A 19,766-nucleotide genomic window follows, 5' to 3' on the forward strand; every position below is an offset into this window, starting at 1 on the left:
CCACAGTCTTGTGATTTTGTCCCTACATGTTTGTGTTTATTCTTTTGTGTTCCTCCTTAGTAATTGGTCCATGTTTCCACTTTTGTAGGATTTATTTTTGGGTTCCAGGTTTTTAAAAAGCTCCTGGTAGAGCCGTATTGAACATAAGAATGGTCATACTGGGTCAGGCCAAAGGTCCTTCTAGCCCGGTATCCTGTCTTCCGACAATGGCCAATGCCAGGTGCCCCAGAGGGAATGAACCGAACAGGTGATCATCAGCTGATCCATCCCGTCACCCATTTCCCAGCTTCTGGCAAACAGAGGCTAGGGACACCATCCCTGTCCATCCTGGTTAATAGCCATTGATGGACCTATCCTCCATGAACTTATCTAGTTGTTGTTTTTTAACCCTGGTATAGTCTTGGCCTTCACAACATCATCTGGCAAGGAGTTCCACAGGTTGACTGTGCATTGTGTGAAAAATACTTCTTTTTGTTTGTTTTAAACCTGCTGCCTATTAATTTAATTTGGTGACCCCTAGTTCTTGTGTTATGAGGAGTAAATAAAACTTTCTTATTTACTTTCTCCACACCAGTCATGATTTTATAGACCTTTATCATATCACCCCTTAGTTGTCTCTTTTTCAAGCTGAAAAGTTCCAGTCTTATTAATCTCTGCTCATATGACAGCCATTCCTTACCCCTAAGAATTTTTGCTGCCCTTTTTTGAACCTTTCCCAATTCTAATATATCTTTTTTGAGATGGGGTGACCACATCTGCACACAGTATTCAAGATGCGGGCTTACCATGGATTTGTATAGTAGCAATATGATATTTTCTGTCTAATTATATATCCCTTTCTTAATGATTGACTGCCACTGCACATTGAGTGGATGTTTTCAGAGAACTATCCACAATGACTCCACGATCTTTCTTGAGTGGTAACAGCTAATTTAGACCCCCATCATTTTATATGTATAATTAGGATTATGCTTTCCAATGTGCATCACTTTGCATTTATCAACATTGAATTTTATCTGCCATTTTGTTGCCCAGTTCACCCAGTTTTGTGAGATCCTTTTGTAGCTCTTCGCAGTCTGCTTAGGACTTCACTACCTTGAGTAGTTTTGTATCATCCACAAATTTTGCCACCTCACTGATTACTCCATTTTCCAGATCATTTAATTAATATGTTGAAGAGGACTGGTCCCAGTACAGATACCTGGGGTACACCACTATTTACCTCTCTCCATTCTGAAACTGACCTTTTATTTCTACCCTTTGTTTCCTATCTTTTTAACCAGTTACCAATCCATGAGAGGACCCCTTGAGAGGACCTTCCCTCTTATCCCATGACAGCTTACTTTGCTTAAGAGCCTTTGGTGAGGGACCTTGCAAAGGCTTTCTGGAAACCTAAGTACACTGTAGCCACTGGATTCTCCCTTGTCTACATGCTTGTTAACCCTCCCCCGCAAAGAATTCTAGTAGATTGGCAAGGCATGATTTCCCTCTACAAAAACCATGTTGACTCTTCCCCAACAAATTATGTTCATTTATGTGTCTGACAATTTTGTTCTTTACTATGATTTCAACCAGTTTGCCCAGTACTGAAGTCAGGCTTATGGGCCTATAATTGCATCTCTGGTGTCCTTTTTAAAAATTGGCACCACATTAGCTATCCTCCAGTCATTTGGTACAGAAGCTGATTTAAATGATAGGTTACAAACCACAGTTGGTAGTTCTGCAATTTCACATTTGAGTTCCTTCAGAACTCTTGGGTAAATACCATCTGGTCCTGGTGACTTATTACTGTTTAGTTTATCAATTTATTCCAAAACCTCCTCTAATGACACCTCTGTCTGGGCCAGTTCCTCAGATTTGTCACCTAAAAAGAAAGGCTCAGCCATGGCCTCTTACTATTCTTCCTATCTTTTCTTTTCATCAGAATATTTTGCTGTTGCTCGTTTAATATTGTCTCTGAGAAACTGCTAATTCTCCTGAATTCCTTTTCCTTAGATTTTCTTCCCATTGGACCTTAACTACCAGTTCTCTGAATCTGTTTATAGTCTTCTTTTTTAAAGTCCATTTTCCTTATTCTGCTCCTCTCATTTCTTCCTTATAATTTATAATTTAATGATCACCTGCACCCACATTGCTTTCATCCTTCAGATTTGCAACCAACTCCTCTCTTACTCAGAATAAAATCTAAAATGGCTTTCCTCCAGTTAGTTCTTCTAGCTTCTGAAACAAGAAATTGTCCCCAGCACATTCCAAGAATGTATTGGAGATTTTTGTTATGCCACATTACTTTTCCAACAGATGTCTGTGTAGTTAAAATCCTGCCTTGCTACCAGGTCTTGTTTTGCATATTTCTGTTATTTGCTTTAGAAATGCCCCCTCTTCCTAATTTGGTGGTCTGTATCATAGAATCATAGAATATCAGGTCATATCAGATGACCTCAGGAGGTCATCTAGTCCAACCCCCTGCTCAAAGCAGGACCAATTCCCAACTAAATCATCCCAGCCAGGGCTTTGTCAAGCCAGACCTTAAAAACCTCTAAGGATGGAGATTCCACCACCTCCCTAGGTAACCCATTCCAGTGCTTCACCACCCTCCTAGTGAAAAAGTTTTTCCTAATATCCAACCTAAACCTCCCCCACTGCAACTTGAGACCATAACTCCTTGTTCTGTCATTTGCTACCACTGAGAACAGTCTAGATCCATCCTCTTTGGAACCCCCTTTCAGGTAGTTGAAAGCAGCTATTAAATCCCCCCTCATTCTTCTCTTCTGCAGACTAAACAATCCCAGTTCCCTCAGCCTCTCCTCATCAGTCGTGTGTTCCAGACCCCTAATCATTTTCGTTGCTCTCCGCTGGACTCCAATTTTTCCACATCCTTCTTGTAGAGTGGGGCCCAAAACTGGACACAGTACTCCAGATGAGGCCTCACCAATGTCGAATAGAGGGGAATGATCACGTCCCTCAATCTGCTGGCACTGCTCCTACTTATACAGCCCAAAATGCTGTTAGCCTTCTTGGCAACAAGGGCACACTGTCGACTCATATCCAGCTTCTCATCCACTGTAACCAGTAGGTCCTTTTCTGCAGAATTGCTGCCTAGCCACTCGGTCCCTAGTCTGTAGCAGTGCATGAGATTTTTCCATCCTAAGTGCAGGACTCTGCACTTGTCCTTGTTGAACCTCATCAGGTTTCTTTTGGCCCAATCCTCTAATTTGTCTAGGTCCCTCTGTATCCTATCCCTACCCTTCAGCGTATCTAGCCCTCCTCCCAGTTTAGTGTCATCTGCCGAGGGTGCAATCCACGCCATCCTCCAGATCATCTCTCACTAGGTTGCCTCCCCCATTCAGTAAGGGCCCAACACTTTCCCTGACCTTCTTCTTGTTGCTAACATACCTCTAGAAACCCTTCTTGTTACCCTTCACATCCCTTGCTTGCTGCTACTCGAATTGTGCCTTCCCGATTACAACCCTGCATGCTCGAGCAATATTTTTATTCTCCTCCCTAGTCACCTGTCCAAGTTTCTACTTCTTGTAAGCTTCCTTTTTGTGTTCCAGCTTAGCAAAGATTTCGCTGTTAAGCCAAGCTGGTCGCCTGCCATATTTGCTATTCTTTCTGTACTTCGGGATGGTTTGTTCCTGCAACCTCAATAAAGCTTCTTTAAAATACAGCCAGCTCTCCTGGACTCCTTGCCCCCTCATAATAGCCTCCCAGTTCCCTGAGGGAGTCAAAGTCTGCTTTTCTGAAGTCCAGGGTCCGTATTCTGCTGCTCTCCTTTCTTCCCTTTGTCAGGATCCTAAATTTGACTATCTCATGGTCACTGCTGCCCATGTTGCCACCCACTTCTACTTTCCCTTCCAATTCTTCCCTGTTTGTGAGCAGGAGGTCAAGAGGAGCATGGCCCCCAGTTGGTTCCTCCAGCACTTGCACTAGGAAGTTGTCCCCAACATTCTCCAAAAAGTTCCTGAATTGTCTGTGCACTGCTGTATTGCTCTCCCAGCAGATGTCAAGGTGATTGAAGTCCCCCATGAGAACCAGGGCCTGTGATCTGGAAACTTCTGTTAGTTGTCTGAAGAACGCCTCCTCTACCTCATCCTTCTGGTCTGGTGGTCTATAGCAGACGCCCACCACGACGTCACCCTTGTTGCTCTCGCCTCTAAACTTAATCCAAAAACTCTCAACTTGCTTTTCTCCAGTTTCATACTGGAGCTCTGAGCAATCATAGAATCATAGAATATCAGGGTTGGAAGGGACCTCAAGAGGTCATCTAGTCTAACCCCCTGCTCAAAGCAGGACCAATTCCCAACTAAATCATCCCAGCCAGGGCTTTGTCAAGCCTGGCCTTAAAAACCTCCAAAGAAGGAGACTCCACCACCTCCCTAGGTAACGCATTCCAGTGCTTCACCACCCTCCTAGTGAAATAGTGTTTCCTAATATCCAACCTGGACTTCCCCCACTGCAACTTGAGACCATTGCTCCTTGTTCTGTCATCTGCCACCACTGAGAACAGCCGAGCTCCATCCTCTTTGGAACCCCCCTTCAGGTAGTTGAAGGCTGCTATCAAATCCCCCCTCATTCTTCTCTTCTGGAGACTAAACAATCCCAGTTCCCTCAGCCTCTCCTCATAAGTCATGTGCTCCAGACCCCTAATCATTTTTGTTGCATTTTTAATGCTCTCTTACATACAGTGAAACTCCTCCACCTTTTCTCCCCTGCCTGTCCTTCCTGAACAGTTTATACCCATCCATGACAGTGCTCCAGTCATGTGAGTTATCCCACCAAGTCTCTGTTATTCCAATCACAGTTCCTTGACTGTGCCAGGACTTCCTATTTTTTCTGCATGTTTCCCATGCTTCTTGCATTCATGTACAGGCACCTAAGATAACTAGCCGATTGCCCTACTTTCTCAGTATGAATCAGGAGGCCTCCCCTGTTGCACTTTCCGCCCAGTATCCCACTTTCTCATTTACCTCAGGGCTTAGGTCTCTCTCGGACACCACCTGCGTAACCACGCATTCACCTCCACAATGCGATGGTCCCTACCTGGGCTTTTCGCAAGAAATCCAAAGAAACCCAAGGCAGGGAGGAGCTTAATGTAAGGGGACTGTTGCCCCCTTACTAACACTCAGTGGGGGTGTTTTGGTTGACTAGCTCCCAGCACTAAAAAGGGAGGGGTCGATGGCAAATCAGGAGCCTGAGACTGACAGACCCCAGGAACAATGGCGAGAGGCCAATGCTCCAGATCAGCCTGATTGACAGGGCGGGCAGGCTAATCAGAGAGTCAGGAGGCCGGGGGGGGTCCCGTCCTCCGTGTGAGCTGGAATGGCCTGAGTCAGACAGAGTGGGGCCGAGCTAAGGAGAGACCAGGGGCCCGAGCTAAGCTGCTGGAAGCAGAGCTACAGCCCCAAAGCCAGAGCACGGCCCAGAGAGAGCAGAGCTGCCCTGGGAGGAGAGCTGCAGCAACCAGAGCCAGAGGGGCCAGAGAAGAGACTCTTGCCTATATGCCTGGGGTCTTACTGATCGCCACATTTGGGGTCGGGAAGGAATTTTCCTCCAGGGCAGATTGGCTGAGCCTCTGGAGGTTTTTCACCTTCCTCCGCAGCATGGGGCAGGATCTCTAGCAGGAGGGTCTCTGCCGATTGAAGTCACTAAAAACAGGATTGGGGACTTCAACAGCAGAGTCCAGGGAAGGGGTAGGGATGGTTTTATGGCCTGCAGCATGCAGGGGGTCAGACCAGATGATCATAATGGTCCCTTCTGACCTTAAAGTCTATGAGTCTATGAGAAGCAGCCCAGGGAGCTGAAGGCAGAGCAGCAGCAGCTGTGCTGGGGCAGAGTGGAGCTGGAGCTGGAGCCGGGGCTGGAGCCGTCCGGAGCTGGGTGCGGTGAGCAGCTGGGGAGAGTGAGGGGGACCCTGGGCAGCAGGCCCAGCGCAGGGAGATACCTCAGCCAAGAGGCCTTGCAGGCCAGACTTGGAGTGGGGATCATAACCGGGCAGGGGCGACGCTGGGAAAAAGGGTCCTGCCACCTCGAGCCTGAGAGCGTGTGGCCACCGCCAGAGCAAGTGTCCAACCCACAGCGTCTCTGCAGCACAGCCAGGGCCTGAGAAGCAGACCTGGGACCTACAAGGAACAGACTGAACTGTCCTGATGTTCCAGAGACACTGTTTGTAATGTTCCCTGCCACAGAGCGGGGTGATGTGTTTTCCTTTAACCTTTCCCATTTTTCCTTATTCTTTTTTAAAATTAATTGTTAATTAAACAACTTGTATTTGCTTTAAATTGTATGAAATGATCAGTGGGTCAGGGAGGTGCCCAGTGCAGAGAGAGTATCCTAGCCCCTGTCCTGGGTGACCACAGCAGGGTTGGGGGTCGAGCCCCCCAGGAATCCTGGGCCCAGCCTTGTCGGGGTTACGAGGACTCTGCCAGACAGGAGAGTGGAAGGGGAGTCCTCAAGGGCAGGGAGGCCTCTGGGTAAAGGAAGTGGGAGTGAGGACTCAGATCCTTTCGCTAGCCCACTTCACCGGGGTAGTGCAGAAGACAGGAAAGTTCCCCACAATAGCGTGACCATTCCCCCGCTTACATTAACATATGGAGAAAGGCAGATTCACATGCACTTCTAAGGACTCCCCTCCCAGCTGGGTTAGAACCTGAAACTTTCAGCACCAAGAGCACTGGCCTCTCTGTCTTGAGCTAAAGGAGTAATTCTACTAGCTGCTAGCAGTAGCTGCTACATAGACCAGCTGATAAAGAAAGAGATGTTCATATGGACAGACACCTTCAAATATATGTGTTTCAACAGCATTTAATCCCTTGTACCTGCAAGTCTTTAATTTACTATTGTGAATACTTTATTGATGTACGATTTCTAAAAAAAGCATCTTTCCACCAGGATATAAAATTCTGCACCCTATGTGGCCATTACATATCTGCTGCTGTGATTCCATAAAAGCAAAAGGGTGTTGTATCACAGAGTAGCTCTGAGGTTGTGGTCAAATTCCAGTCTGCAGTTTCACTTGTTATTCTTTTTTGTATCCTGGTCTAAGATGTTCTATAACGTGGCTGCACACACTTGAACAGTTTCTGTATTCCACTGCAGAGAAGAAGGCATATCAAACTGTTGCCAGCTCTCATGATATTTAGTAAAAAGAACAGGAGTACTTGTGGCACCTTAGAGACTAACACATTTATTTGAGCATAAGCTTTCGTGGGCTACAGCCCACTTCTTTGGATGCATAGAATGGAACATATATTGAGGAGATATATATACACATACAGAGAGCATGAAAAGGTGGGAGTTGTCTTACCAACTCTGAGAGGCCAATTAAGTAAGAGGAAAAAAACTTTTGAAGTGATAATCAAGATAGCCCAGTACAGACAGTTTGATAAGAAGTGTGAGAGTACTTACATGGGGAGATAGATTCAGTGTTTGTAATGGCTCAGCCATTCCCAGTCTCTATTTAAGCCTAAATTGATCGTATCTAATTTGCATATCAATTCAAGCTCAGCAGTTTCTACACCAATATTCCACACAAAGATGGACTACAAGATATCAGGAACAGTATCCCCGATAATGTCACAGCTAACCTGGTGGCTGAACTTTGTGACTTTGTCCTCACCCACAACTATTTCACATTTGGGGACAATATATACCTTCAAGTCAGCGGCACTGCTATGGGTACCCGCATGGCCCCACCGTACGCCAACATTTTCATGGCTGACTTAGAACAACGCTTCCTTAGCTCTCATCCCCTAACGCCCCTACTCTACTTATGCTACATTGATGACATCTTCATCATCTGGACCCATGGAAAAGAAGCCCTTGAGGAATTCCACCATGATTTCAATAATTTCCATCCCACCATCAACCTCAGCCTAGATCAATCCACACAAGCGGTCCATTTCCTGGACACTACTGTGCTAATAAGCGATGGTCACATAAATACCACCCTATAACGGAAACCTACTGACCCACTATACTTACCTACATGCCTCCAGCTTCCATCCAGGATATACCACATGATCCATTGTCTACAGCCAAGCTCTAAGATACAACCGCATTTGCTCCAATCCCTCAGACAGAGACAAGCACCTACAAGATCTCTATCAAGATTCTTAAAACTACAATACCCGCCTGCTGAAGTGAAAAAACAGATTGACAGAGCCAGACAAGTACCCAGAAGTCACCTCCTACAAGACAGGCCCAACAAAGAAAATAACAGAACACCACTAGCTGTCACCTTCAGCCCCCAACTAAAACCTCTCCAGTGCATCATCAAAGATCTACAACCTATCCTGAAAGATGATCCCTCACTCTCACAGGTCTTGGGACACAGACCTGTCCTCGCTTACAGCTAACCCCCGCAACCGGAAGCAAATACTCACCAGCAACCACACATCACTGAACAAAACCACTGACCCAGGAACCTATCCTTGCAACAAAGCCCATTGCCAACTCTGGCCACATATCTATTCAAGCGACATCATCATAGGACCTAATCACATCAGCCATGCCATCAGGGGCTCGGTCACCTGCACATCTACCAATGTGATATATGCCATCATGTGCCAGCAATGCCCCTCTGCCATGTACATTGGCCAAACCAGACAGTCTCTACGCAAAAGAATTAATGGACACAAATCTGACATCAGGAATCATAACATTCAAAAACCAGTAGGAGAACACTTTAACCTGTCTGGTCATTCAATGACAGACCCGCGGGTGGCAATTTTGCAACAAAAAAGCTTCAAAAACAGACTCCAAGGAGAAACTGCTGAGCTTGAATTGATAAGAAGCCGGTACCGGCCTGTACGCAGCCGACACTAAAGTGCTGCTGTGGCAGTGCTTTAATGTTGTTGCCCCTTTTACCGCCCCCGGGCCGCCGACAGGAGGAGAGGGGGCAAAAGGGGCAGCTGCCCTGGGGCTGGCGATTTAAAAGGGCCTGGGGCTCCCCGGGCTCTTTTAAATCACCACTGGAGCCCTGGGTGGATGGGGCCAGGCAGCGCGGACGGGCTGGCTGGGGGAGGCTGACCCCCCCAGCCCCACCCCTTCTGCTCTAGGCCACGCCCCTTCCAGGGTTCTGGAGCCGGCCCCCATATCGGTAAGAGATTATTTATTACTTTTATCCCTGCTCTGCATCCTTCTGAAACAGGGTGCAACATCCAGTTCCTTCTATGCCCAGCCAGACCTCCTGCAGAAGGTTGGGGTCCCCATGACTCTTCCCACTTGCCCATCCTCTGGGAAGAAGCTGGCACTGGCAACAGCATTAGCTCTGCTAAGTGGTAACCCAGTCTGATTGCAGGGACATTTATGGGGCCCAGTCCCTGCATGGTAGGGGAGGGAGACACCATGTGGGGGCTGGGCACTATCTGACCTTAATGTTTCCTCAGCATCTGCAGATAACCGGCTGGAAGAATGGACCACCAGCTTTACACAATCTTGTTCCCTCCTTCTCCTGCAAACAAAACAAGATGCCTCTTTGAACTCTGATTCATACTTTATAGCTAATGTAAACATTTCCTCGTGGGTCAGTGCCTCCTAATGGCGGTCATGCTTCTCCTTGTCCCTCTCCCCCCATTTAATGAAACTGATGAAGATTTACGAGTGGATTGAATAACATGCTTGGGTTTTGATATGTTGCCTCCTTGTGGGACTCTCCCTGCAGCCTTGTTCTGCTGCAAACTTCCTGGCTTTATAATGTAGCCTACTCCTGCCCAGCTGGGCTTCTTGTTCAGTTAGGCTTGGCTCTCTCTTCAGGTGCAGTCAGGTACCTGAATTGGGCCTTCAAGCCCCTATTAACCCCTTCAGGGCCTGTGTGGGCTACACCCCCTGTCATGTCATCCATCTAAGAAAGTGTTCCTTTTCCTCAGGATTTAAGTGACTCGGATGTTATGAGGGCAATAGCATGTTGCGACATCATGAAGTGGCTTTTTATACCCTGTAGGCCAAAGTTTAAAAATTGGGGGCAACCTGAACTGACCTTCCCCCCAAAAATTCCTCCTGTTGCTGTCACTGGTGCACTTTCCTTGGTGATAACAATGGTGGGAGTGACAGTGTAGCTAGGGCTCAGGCAGCAGCTGGTGTTTGAACCACTATGTTGTCTAGCCCTGCTCACATCAAGACTGTCTTTGTGTAGATGGTGTCATCAGATGGAAAGAACAGCAGTGCAAAGTATTATTTCGGGAGTGCAAGCACCCTAGCTTCAGAAAGCAGAAGTTATGTAGCTGTTCCTCAACATTTCTCAATCCAGATTCAGTCAGCAATTAAAAAAGCCCTCTTTCCAATGTGTCTAGAGCTTTCCTGGCTAGCATGCATGGATAACCCTCTCCATAGCTAGAAACATGGCTTAAGAGTGCCAGGCTGGCACAGAATCTGATCTTCTGGGAAGCACACAATGACCTCACCAGTCTGTGCTGAGGGTCCTTTCCTACCATTCGGGGCCAGCCGATGACCTGAGGGTAGTGATGCTAAGAGTGTGAGAGCCATTTGCCAGTGTTTGTGTGCTGGCAGCACCACGAAGCACTGGGAAAAGTTGAGTCAGACATAGTTCACACTCAGTGCCCTTTCAGAGCAAGGTGCCAAACCAAGGTGAGGCTCACACTCAGTGACCTTGGAGGAAATGGAGTCTCAATGCCTTTAATGACAGTTTAAACCAGTTCAGGCTGGGCTGTATATTTAGCATATCTTCCAAACAAATCCGGTGCCTTGTAAAAGGAGCTGAACTGAGAACAAATCTCTGTATCCACAGAACAGGAGCAGCACAAGCTGCAGCCCCTCATTCCCCTCTCAGGTTCAGTCTCCAAGGCCCATGCAGTCTTTGGCCCTTCTACTGAGCCTGCCAACAACAGGCCGCTTAGTGATGTCTTCTGTGACGCCCGTTTGGAACATGACAGAGACTCAAAATGACTTCACACAGGCCAGCAGTCATCCCTCAGGTGATAACATTTTTCAGTTACCACCAACATGAGCTGGACTTGAACTAGAGAACCCCTCGGGTCTAAATCCTCTATAATCACATTATCTGAGCCAGACAGTCAAACTAATTCAGAGATCTCCTACACCATAAGTCAGGGGAGTCCAAGGCAATCATGGTTGGGAACCAGACGCTGCTGACCTCAGATCCTGGCACTGCACTGTTTTGCTGTGTGCCTTGGACAAGTCATTTGATTGCTCCGTGCCTCGGTTTCCCCAGCTGAAAAGCAGGATAACACCTACTCCGCACATGAGGGGGCTGTGAGGGTTAATTAGTTACTGTCTTTGAACATGTAAAGGCAGAAGTATGAACTAAGTGTTCTTAAGTTCTGAAGTGGCAGGGAGGAAACCAGGCAGAGGATAATGGAGAGGGAGCAGAGAGCGTTGCTGAGGGATGTAAAATAGAAAGAAGCACAAAGCTCTGTGGGGTGGTAGAAAAAGAAGGTGGCATCTCAAACAGCAGCGAGTGATGCATGGATTACTCTTACTGGTGAGCTGCTCTTTAACATGTGTTTTATATGCTTATCCCCATTTTGAAGTACATTTCAGATTTGTGAAGATTTTTCGCTTGCCACTCTTGTACTTGGAATCTGAAATTTACCAGCAGGACTGGTGTGATGCAAGCAATGCCCAGGCAAGCTGCTTCCACCTATATTGCCTGCTGTTAGTGGCCCCAATCAACTGAGTTACACTAGGGACAAGCTTAGCCCAGTGCACCTCAGCCCTGCCCTGGAGAAATCAGGCTACAGTTGCCCACAGCTGGAAAGTCATCCCAGGCCAACTCCAGTGAGCCAGAGGGGCAGGCAGATACCAGCTCCCAACTCAGGGGTTGCACATGCTGGTGAGTTTTAGGTTATTTTCTTAAATGGGTGAGTTGAAAAGACAGATAAAATTGCTTACAATTCACCAGAATACAACAGATGGAGAATAGCACCCCTTGGCAGGCCTCTCACACCATTTGCTGCTATTTCCTTAGAGGCAGGCCCAGTGTATTCAGTGCCCATGGAATTTGTCATGAAGTTCACCACTTGCTGCAGAACCGTATTGCACAATCTTCATTTTATTTAAAAAATTATGTATTCTCCTTTGTGGTTGCAGCATGAACCTTGGAAATGTGAGCAGAGAGTAACTGATACAGCGATGGTCTCCTGAGTTTGCAGGGGGCCTGAAACAATAGCATCAAGAAGTGTAAACTGCATGATTCATCTTAGTCAGGGCTCCATGGACTCTGCAATTAAACAGCCAGGGAATTTGCCATCTTTTTCACGATACCATTGAAATTCAGCATCCCTACCATTTTTTTTTCATCCAGGCCCTGACACTTTGTTTTCTGTCTCTGCCTACAACTGCTTCTTGTTCTCCAGTTTTCCCCACAAGGGGACATTAATTGGGTTTGAGTGCATGTTCTCTGCACTGTTCTTTCGAGCCAGGCATTTAGGGGTCAGGGAGATGGTTTTGGAGCTCATCTTGCAGCCAAGAAGCGGGACAGCCAGACGTGGAGGATGGCAAGCTGGGATTCCGACCTGGAGACCAGAGCAGCCACGATCTGGGAGTTGAATGAGCCACTGAAGCTGCTTACAAACTCCCTCTGTCCTTGGTATGCATAAGGGTGGAAGATGCTTCTAAGCCAAGGTTTACAGACAAATTCTCAGGAACCAGGCCTCAGGCATAGTGAAAAAAAAACATCATTAGAAATAATCCCTGTCAAATTTTACGTCAATGAGTATTTTTAACTGAGCTATAGCTGTGTTGTTTGTGTAGGGTGGGTGGATGGATGGAAATGATGGGTGTTTCTTGGCAATCTAAATTGAAATTAACCAGGTCAGGTTTGCAAAAGCTGGGAGAGCAAGCAGTTATGGAGACATCTTCTCTAGAGATGAGAGGAACTTTCATCCTCCAGCAGCCATTTGGTCCTTGGCCTCTGTGCTGAGGAAGATAGCCAGCTGTTTTTTGTGCTGGGATGTTGGTTCCCCTAGGAACTAGGTTTAGATTGTGTGTAAATATTTTATTTCTTACTATTTTAAATAGAAACTCCCCAGCTCAACTGAGCACAGCTCTGAAGAGTTTATAAAATCATTAGCCCTGGTGCTGCAGAACATTGCACAATCACCTCACCCTGCTCTGCTCTCCTAGCAGGCATTCATCTCTTTCACAGCAGAGAAAGTACCAGCCAACAATAGGATTCAATACACAAAGAGGGAGGTGACTCTGCAGGCAGATTTAAATTAGTTCTTCAGCCAGGGAGACAGAATGATGCACAGTCACTAAAACAACTAATGGTGGAACACACCCTCCTTGATCAACAAGTCATAAAGTAGAAGCAAGGTCAGATAACTAGTGATTGTCCTACCTCTCCCATATTGTGCCTTTTGTCTACAGTTCTTGCTTGTGTCTTGTCTGAACTTGGATTGTAAGCTCTTTGAGACAGGGGATTTGTCTTTGGTATCGAGAAGTATCTTGTGACCATATGGATGCTTACTTATAAAATGCCACCCTTCAAAAACAAACAAACAAAAATGCAGCAATGGCCCCAAACACTGCACTAACATTATTGAAGGGTGGAGTGTTCGGGGGCATTACTGGAGTGTTTGGGGCTACTTAAACTTGATTAATGTTTGGAAAAAAAGGTTCCAAAAATCAGAAGTTAGAAATACATCTTTTTATTGCTTCGTGGAATATGGATGAAGTGCTGTTGCTAGCTCTCTCAGCTGTATTGACTGCATTCTGGCAGATTTTCTCAAAGTGCCTACAGTATCATACTGGCACTTTGTTATTGTTGTACATAAACCTAAATAAATAGTGGAAACAAAAGAACAAGCAAGTATCAGTACAAGGACCCAATTCTGCTTCCATTTAAATCAACAGGAATTTTATTAATAACTTCAGTGAGAGCAAGATCTGGCTCACTTAGGGCTGAGGCCTGCTGAATGTCCTTCAATAGGAAGGGGGGCTGAGCTCTACAAAGATTTGCATGATTAGGATCTAACTTTGCAAGTATTCTCCAAGGATCAATATGATTACTCTTCTGAGTAACAGCTGAACAGGAGGGAAGGTACTGTGAAAACTAGCAATTGACAATCAAATCCATAGGTTCATCTTTTTTTTTTTTTTAAAGTCCAATATTGGGAAAGAAAAACACTGTTGTCTGTATCCAGTTTTGCAGATCCACGACTCTTTCTACAAAGCTCAATACCTAAATTTGTGAGAATGTCCCCAAACTCCAATCAGGATAATGATGTCCCTAGCCAGTTTGCCAGAAGCTGGGAATGGGGCAACAGGGAATGGATCACTTGATGATTACCTGTTCTGTTCATTGCCTCTGGGGTACCTGGCACTGGCCACTGTCAGAAGACAGGATAGTGGGTTAGATGACCTTTGGTCTGACCCAGTATGGCCGTTCTTGTGTTCCATTGCGCCACATGCTGCACATGCATGAGCACACACATACATATACACACGGAGACAGAGAGGAAAATATGGTCCAGTCCCCATTCAGTTATTCCAAAATCAAGCAAATAAGCGATCTTGATGTTATCTTCTGGTGACGATTATTTGAATCGTTTACAGTTACAGTTTGAAGCAAAGATTTTCTAAAATGCATTGTTTTTTGATGGGGGAAGAGGGTGGATTAGGATTGTAAAAACAATCAGAAACATATAAAAGACTCAAGTAAGGTCTAGTACTCCCAGTGGCTGATGAGTGGCTAATGTGGGGACAATCACAAGAACTGTTATAAGTTATTACTCTTAGTCAAACAAACAAAAACACACACAAAGCCTACACATGCTTAATCTTCAAATTTTTATTTTGAACAAAATTTTCTTAATCCACAATATCAGATCAAATCAGTTCATCCATTTCACCTCAGAGACATTTTCTGACCTACTAATTTTCCAGATACAAGAAAAGATCTTAAAACCTTGAAGTTGCTTCAGTAGAAATTAAAGACTGTTTGAGGTCACCAGTTGGCAGAGGTGGGGAAAGAGGAAGGTCTGTTCTGAAATGATAAAAACACTGGAGGAAAACAAACTGAGTATTATAGCAATAATGATCATCTGCTCTAATCAGTACCACATTTCAGAGTCTTGGGGCCGAATTACATCAGTGTAAGTTTTAATCCATGTTTACAGAGGTAGAAGAGAATACAGTACAAATGTGCAGTTTTGGTCCAAAATGTTTTAGTATAAACGAGGCTCCTTCTTACCCAAAGTATTTGGCCCTTGATCTGTGTCATATCTGCTGGCTTTCCTGACCCAAACAAGTTTTTACTTCTGCAGAACCAATAAAGCTATGGAAGAGGGAGCCTGCCTCACTCATCATCAAGAGAGCACTTAGAATTATGATTGTGGAAGTTTTGTGAATGATGAATAGGAAAGACATAGAAAAAGCACAGCTGAATTTTCAAAACCCATGTATAGTTTGTAGAGTTGCCAGTTAGAAGAACTTTTTGACTGGAAACTGAATCAGCAACACAGACCATGAAACACAGAATATCATTGTTACAGAGTCACCATAAAAATTACATGTTAAATGAAAACAAAAGGTAGTTCAGAAAAACAGATCATGGGAACATTTTTTTTTAAATACAGGTATATAAAACCCTTTTTAAGACTCAAATTGGTTAAATAATAATGAGAGGATTTAAAATTGCATTTGAAAAAAAGTCATCCTTACTAGATTAGAAACCTGTTTTAGGGCCAATCCAAAGCCAATTAAAATTAATGGGTGTCTTTCCCGAGTAAGGTTCTGAGCCTGCCCAGAGACTTGATGTCATTGCAAGAATGTCAGCTTCATTCAACTGAGCACTGAAGTGAACAGAAGTTCAGGGCACTCACCAACCCCTATGAGGAGCTCAGCTTATGGCTGGTCTGGGCCCCTAAAGCAGAGCATTTACACACTCCCGGCCCAGCTATTGGGGCCCAACCTTATTCCTATTGCCATTAATAGCCAAAGTTCCATCAACTTCTATGCAAGTTCTGGTTATCAGGCATTTCTCCTAATACCAAATGCTGAGCCCACAGCTGGACAGGTAAGGGACTGAGGATATTATTTTACAATTCTTTTTAAAATTACAAGTATCTTTCATTTTAAATTCTACACATACCTGATGATTGACTGGGATCTTATACTTGCTTACTTAGATATATCGTAAAGATATTTAGGTTCAAAATGTAGGGCTTGTTATTTTAAGAAGTTTCACTAACTCTCAAAATCTAATTTGAACCAAACCATTTGCATGAAGTGAAAATAATTAGGGGGGTTGGTTTTTTAAATGTGAATGTTCCCTTGCTCTGTAGGAAGCCCAAACGCAATAGCATTGCCCAAGTTACAGGAGACAGAATGAAGCTGGCAGGTCTAGCTTTCCCGTTCAATCTGTGTGAACTGCAAATTAAAGTCAATAAAAACAGCAGGAATGGTTAGTTAGATTTTGAAATTCTTAAAAGATTTGTAAGTTGTTATGATTAGTAACATACATAAGGACATTTTAAAAAAAAGATTCTTTGCTTCTTCATAGTATCCTTTGTGTATTTCACAAAAGGTTCTCAGAACTCCATATTATATTTCCCCCTGTCTTGCTTTGCAAGTTTCTGATGCAAAAAAGGAGGAAGGAGATTATGAATTGGAGGATATGATGAGGCAAAGTAGCTCCAGTTCATGTCATAGTGAAAAACAGCAGAGCCAATCACATTGGTCTACATTTCAACCCCATTTTATGTACAGAATTTAAAAGTAACAGGAACAACAATTCATACAGGTTTTACACCTACTGATCTCACTTGTCTTGTCCCTGGGGCACCTGTTTTGGCTAGTGAGTCTGTACGAACACACAGGGCCAACTGGAGTCTACTCTCATTTACACCTGCACAATCCCAATGGCTTTAATGAAATTGCGAAGGCCGAACTGAGGAGAGATACTGGCACTAAAAGTTTAAAGTGTGATTATGGTGACACCAAAGACAGAAAATGCACAGCTGGATTTTCAGACCCAGTGTGTGTTTTGCTGACACTTAGAACAATCATATTTTGATTTGTAAATAGAGCCAATCACATTAGGGAATTGCTAGGTAAAAATGACCTCATGGTGTTCCATCTTAATTGTGTCTCAGTCAGATTTCCAAATGGTTGAAGAGCACAGGCAGATTTGGAAAGATGAAGGAAAACTCCACCAGCACCCTTCCCTTCTCTCCTCCATTGATTAAGGAAATTAAATTACAATCACAGCAGCAATTCACAGTTTTGGTAAATGTGCAAAATCACAGATTTCCCATTTCCATAAACATTTAGTGCAAATTCCTGTGGTTAAACAGGAGGGGCTGGGAGTATAGAGATGAAAAAAAGACCAATTCACACGACTTCAATTAATCACAGTGAATAAGTATTCATCTTAACCCAAGGAGAAAAATCCCTTCGGGCTCAAGCACACATTCAAGTAGGAGAAAAATAGTACATTTAATAAAATGCACATAACTTCAAAGGCCATGCATCTGGATATGGCACTAAAGTCTGCAGCAGTCCCATGCAGGGGATAGTTGCTTTGAAGGGTGGGAATAACACCATTAATAAGAAAGCCACTAGTTTCTGTTCCTTCACTCCTTGGTTCTGGATGCCAAGGAGCAGTAAAGGATGGCCTGTTACAATGGTAGGGTCTAATGCAAGCAAGCTATCTTTGGGTCCCCCTTAGACACAGAGATTGTCTCACAGGGCCTGCTAAAGAGGAAATGTCAGGCTTCAAGTTGCACTCAAATTAATTCTGCTATTGGGATTACACTGTGAGTTGGTGAGGGCATGAGGCCCTCCAAAAGGGCACCTCATTTCTTCCCTGTAGTCATTTTCCTGAAGGGAGGTCCTGGCAGAGAACTAAAGGAAGAGGTGAAAACGCACTGAATCTGGAGTGGGGGACTGTGTGGATGAATCAGAGTCATTGTGGACCAGGCATCATTGTATGTTGTTAAAAGAGACAAGACTTGTTTCTGAGTTGCCTCACAATACCTCCCACTGTGTCTCACCCAGCACTTGCTTCCCCTGTTGATTGACAGTGGCCATATAGCTCCCCCTTCCCCTTGTGACATAGCACAGGGTGAGTTGCAGCAGACATGCCTCACCACAGCTTGCCCACAGCTACACCACTGGTCTCCATGAAGACAGGGACCAAACAGCCTGCAGTCTCAACACAGCAAAGATAACAGATGGCAGGCAGATATCAGACCTGAGCCAGAGACTTCTACTTTTCCATAGGAAACACGGCTCAGGATCAATTCACCTGGAATCTCCTTAGGGAGTCATCTCACCAGCCCCTGCACCCTCTTTAAACAGGATAAAAGTCCCAGCACAGAATGTGTGACATATCCTTAGGAAACCAAGAATCACATTTCTGTAGCAAATACGATTAAAGTGCATTCATATGGCAGAAAAACACTCAGTCCCTCCTAGAGTAGTAGTGTGGAAAATGCCAGTAATAAAGGTTTGTCTTTCTTGAGGGAGGAACATCTGGCAGCCTCTTGAATGCCAGCTGTACGGGGACAGTCCCTTTAATTACTGCAGTGTCAGCAGCTACTAGTTTCCTGAGTTTAAATATTGATTTCAGTTCTGTACCAAAAAAATCTCCCAAGTCAGCTCGCCTCAATTCAGAAAGCACTGTGGTCTTTGTGGGACCAAGGGAAGGAAGATACCATGTATCACAGGGTGAGAGAGGAGTTACTGATCAGTTCATAGTTGCACTGTGGTCAGGATCTCCTGTAAATGGATGAAACTCCAGTGCTGGCACATTTTTCTGTCTGTTTTAGAGAGTTACAGAGCTGGACAAACACCAAACTTCTCAACTCAGCTCCTAGCCAACACAGCAACAAGGACACATGGAAGAGGGGAAGAGGAGACTTGGACAGCGTGTCCATCCTGCAGCATGGAGCATTCCTGTTGCATCTGGAGAGCTCTTAATAGCTATGGAGTGTGGTGTCCATACTGGAGTTTCCACTAGCACCTGGAGAAAGTAATTGCTTCAACACAGGGCATCCACATTGTGGAGTCAGGAGAGATGTGTCTCAGACATGGTAGACCTCCTCCTCTTCCATGGCATGGTTGACTTCCCCTTGAAGTTGTCTGAAGGTGGTACGCCTCAGGATCTCCCAGCCACGGTGGGAACTGCTCTGGGATGTGCTCCGGGACACTGAAGGAGCAACTGGTGCTAGGTTCTTCTTGTAGGGGAACTCCCCATCCAGCTTCTCTGAGTGTTTGTCAAAGTCCTCCTTATCCTGGGTCTTAAACGCTTCTGTGTAACGATGCATCTTTTGCTTGTTGGGATCGACCCTGTCTTCTACCCTGTAGAAAGGTGAGAAGAAGTTGAATACACCAGAAACATCCCAGCTTCTCAACAATCACTAGCAACTCCACCAAGCAGCGTTCTCCCAACACCACATCCAGCACAAGGCTTAGCACATCCATGGGGGAACTAGTCACAAGTAGAGCTCCTTTAGCTTCCTCCTGTTTATACACACACACTATTGAAGGAGACCCACCACCTCCACTGGCTTCTATCCATTCTCCCCACTGTCCCAAAACCTTCACTGGCATTGTTTCCTTCCCGCTCTCCATTTCTCTATCCCCTTCACTGATTTCCTAACCACATCTTCCCCTTCCCCTTTAACCAACTGCAAATTCTTGGTGGACTTGCTCCACTTGACCACACATCTACTTCCTCTTCCCAACTGCTAGTTCGTCTCTTCTGATCTTGATAATCTGCCCTTCCCTGTGATTCTCCAAGTTGAGTCCCTGGGAAAGACACCCTTTCCACTGTGCTGCAC

At 45.1% G+C, this 19,766-nt stretch overlaps 1 protein-coding gene across 1 annotated transcript in view; it reads right to left on the reverse strand.

The window, feature by feature from the left end:
* Nucleotides 1-14,755: 14,755 nt before the first annotated feature.
* LOC101942773 (transient receptor potential cation channel subfamily V member 6) overlaps nt 14,756-19,766 on the reverse strand; it is a 43,491-nt gene continuing 38,480 nt past the window's right edge. The window contains exon 15 of the mRNA XM_005281668.4: nt 14,756-19,284. Coding sequence (XP_005281725.1) covers nt 19,008-19,284 — 277 coding nt within the window. The 3' untranslated portion in view covers nt 14,756-19,007. The remainder of the gene's footprint in view (nt 19,285-19,766) is intronic.

This window comes from Chrysemys picta, chromosome 1, assembly GCF_011386835.1.
Source record: "Chrysemys picta bellii isolate R12L10 chromosome 1, ASM1138683v2, whole genome shotgun sequence".
In the NCBI taxonomy this organism is placed as follows: domain Eukaryota; kingdom Metazoa; phylum Chordata; order Testudines; family Emydidae; genus Chrysemys; species Chrysemys picta.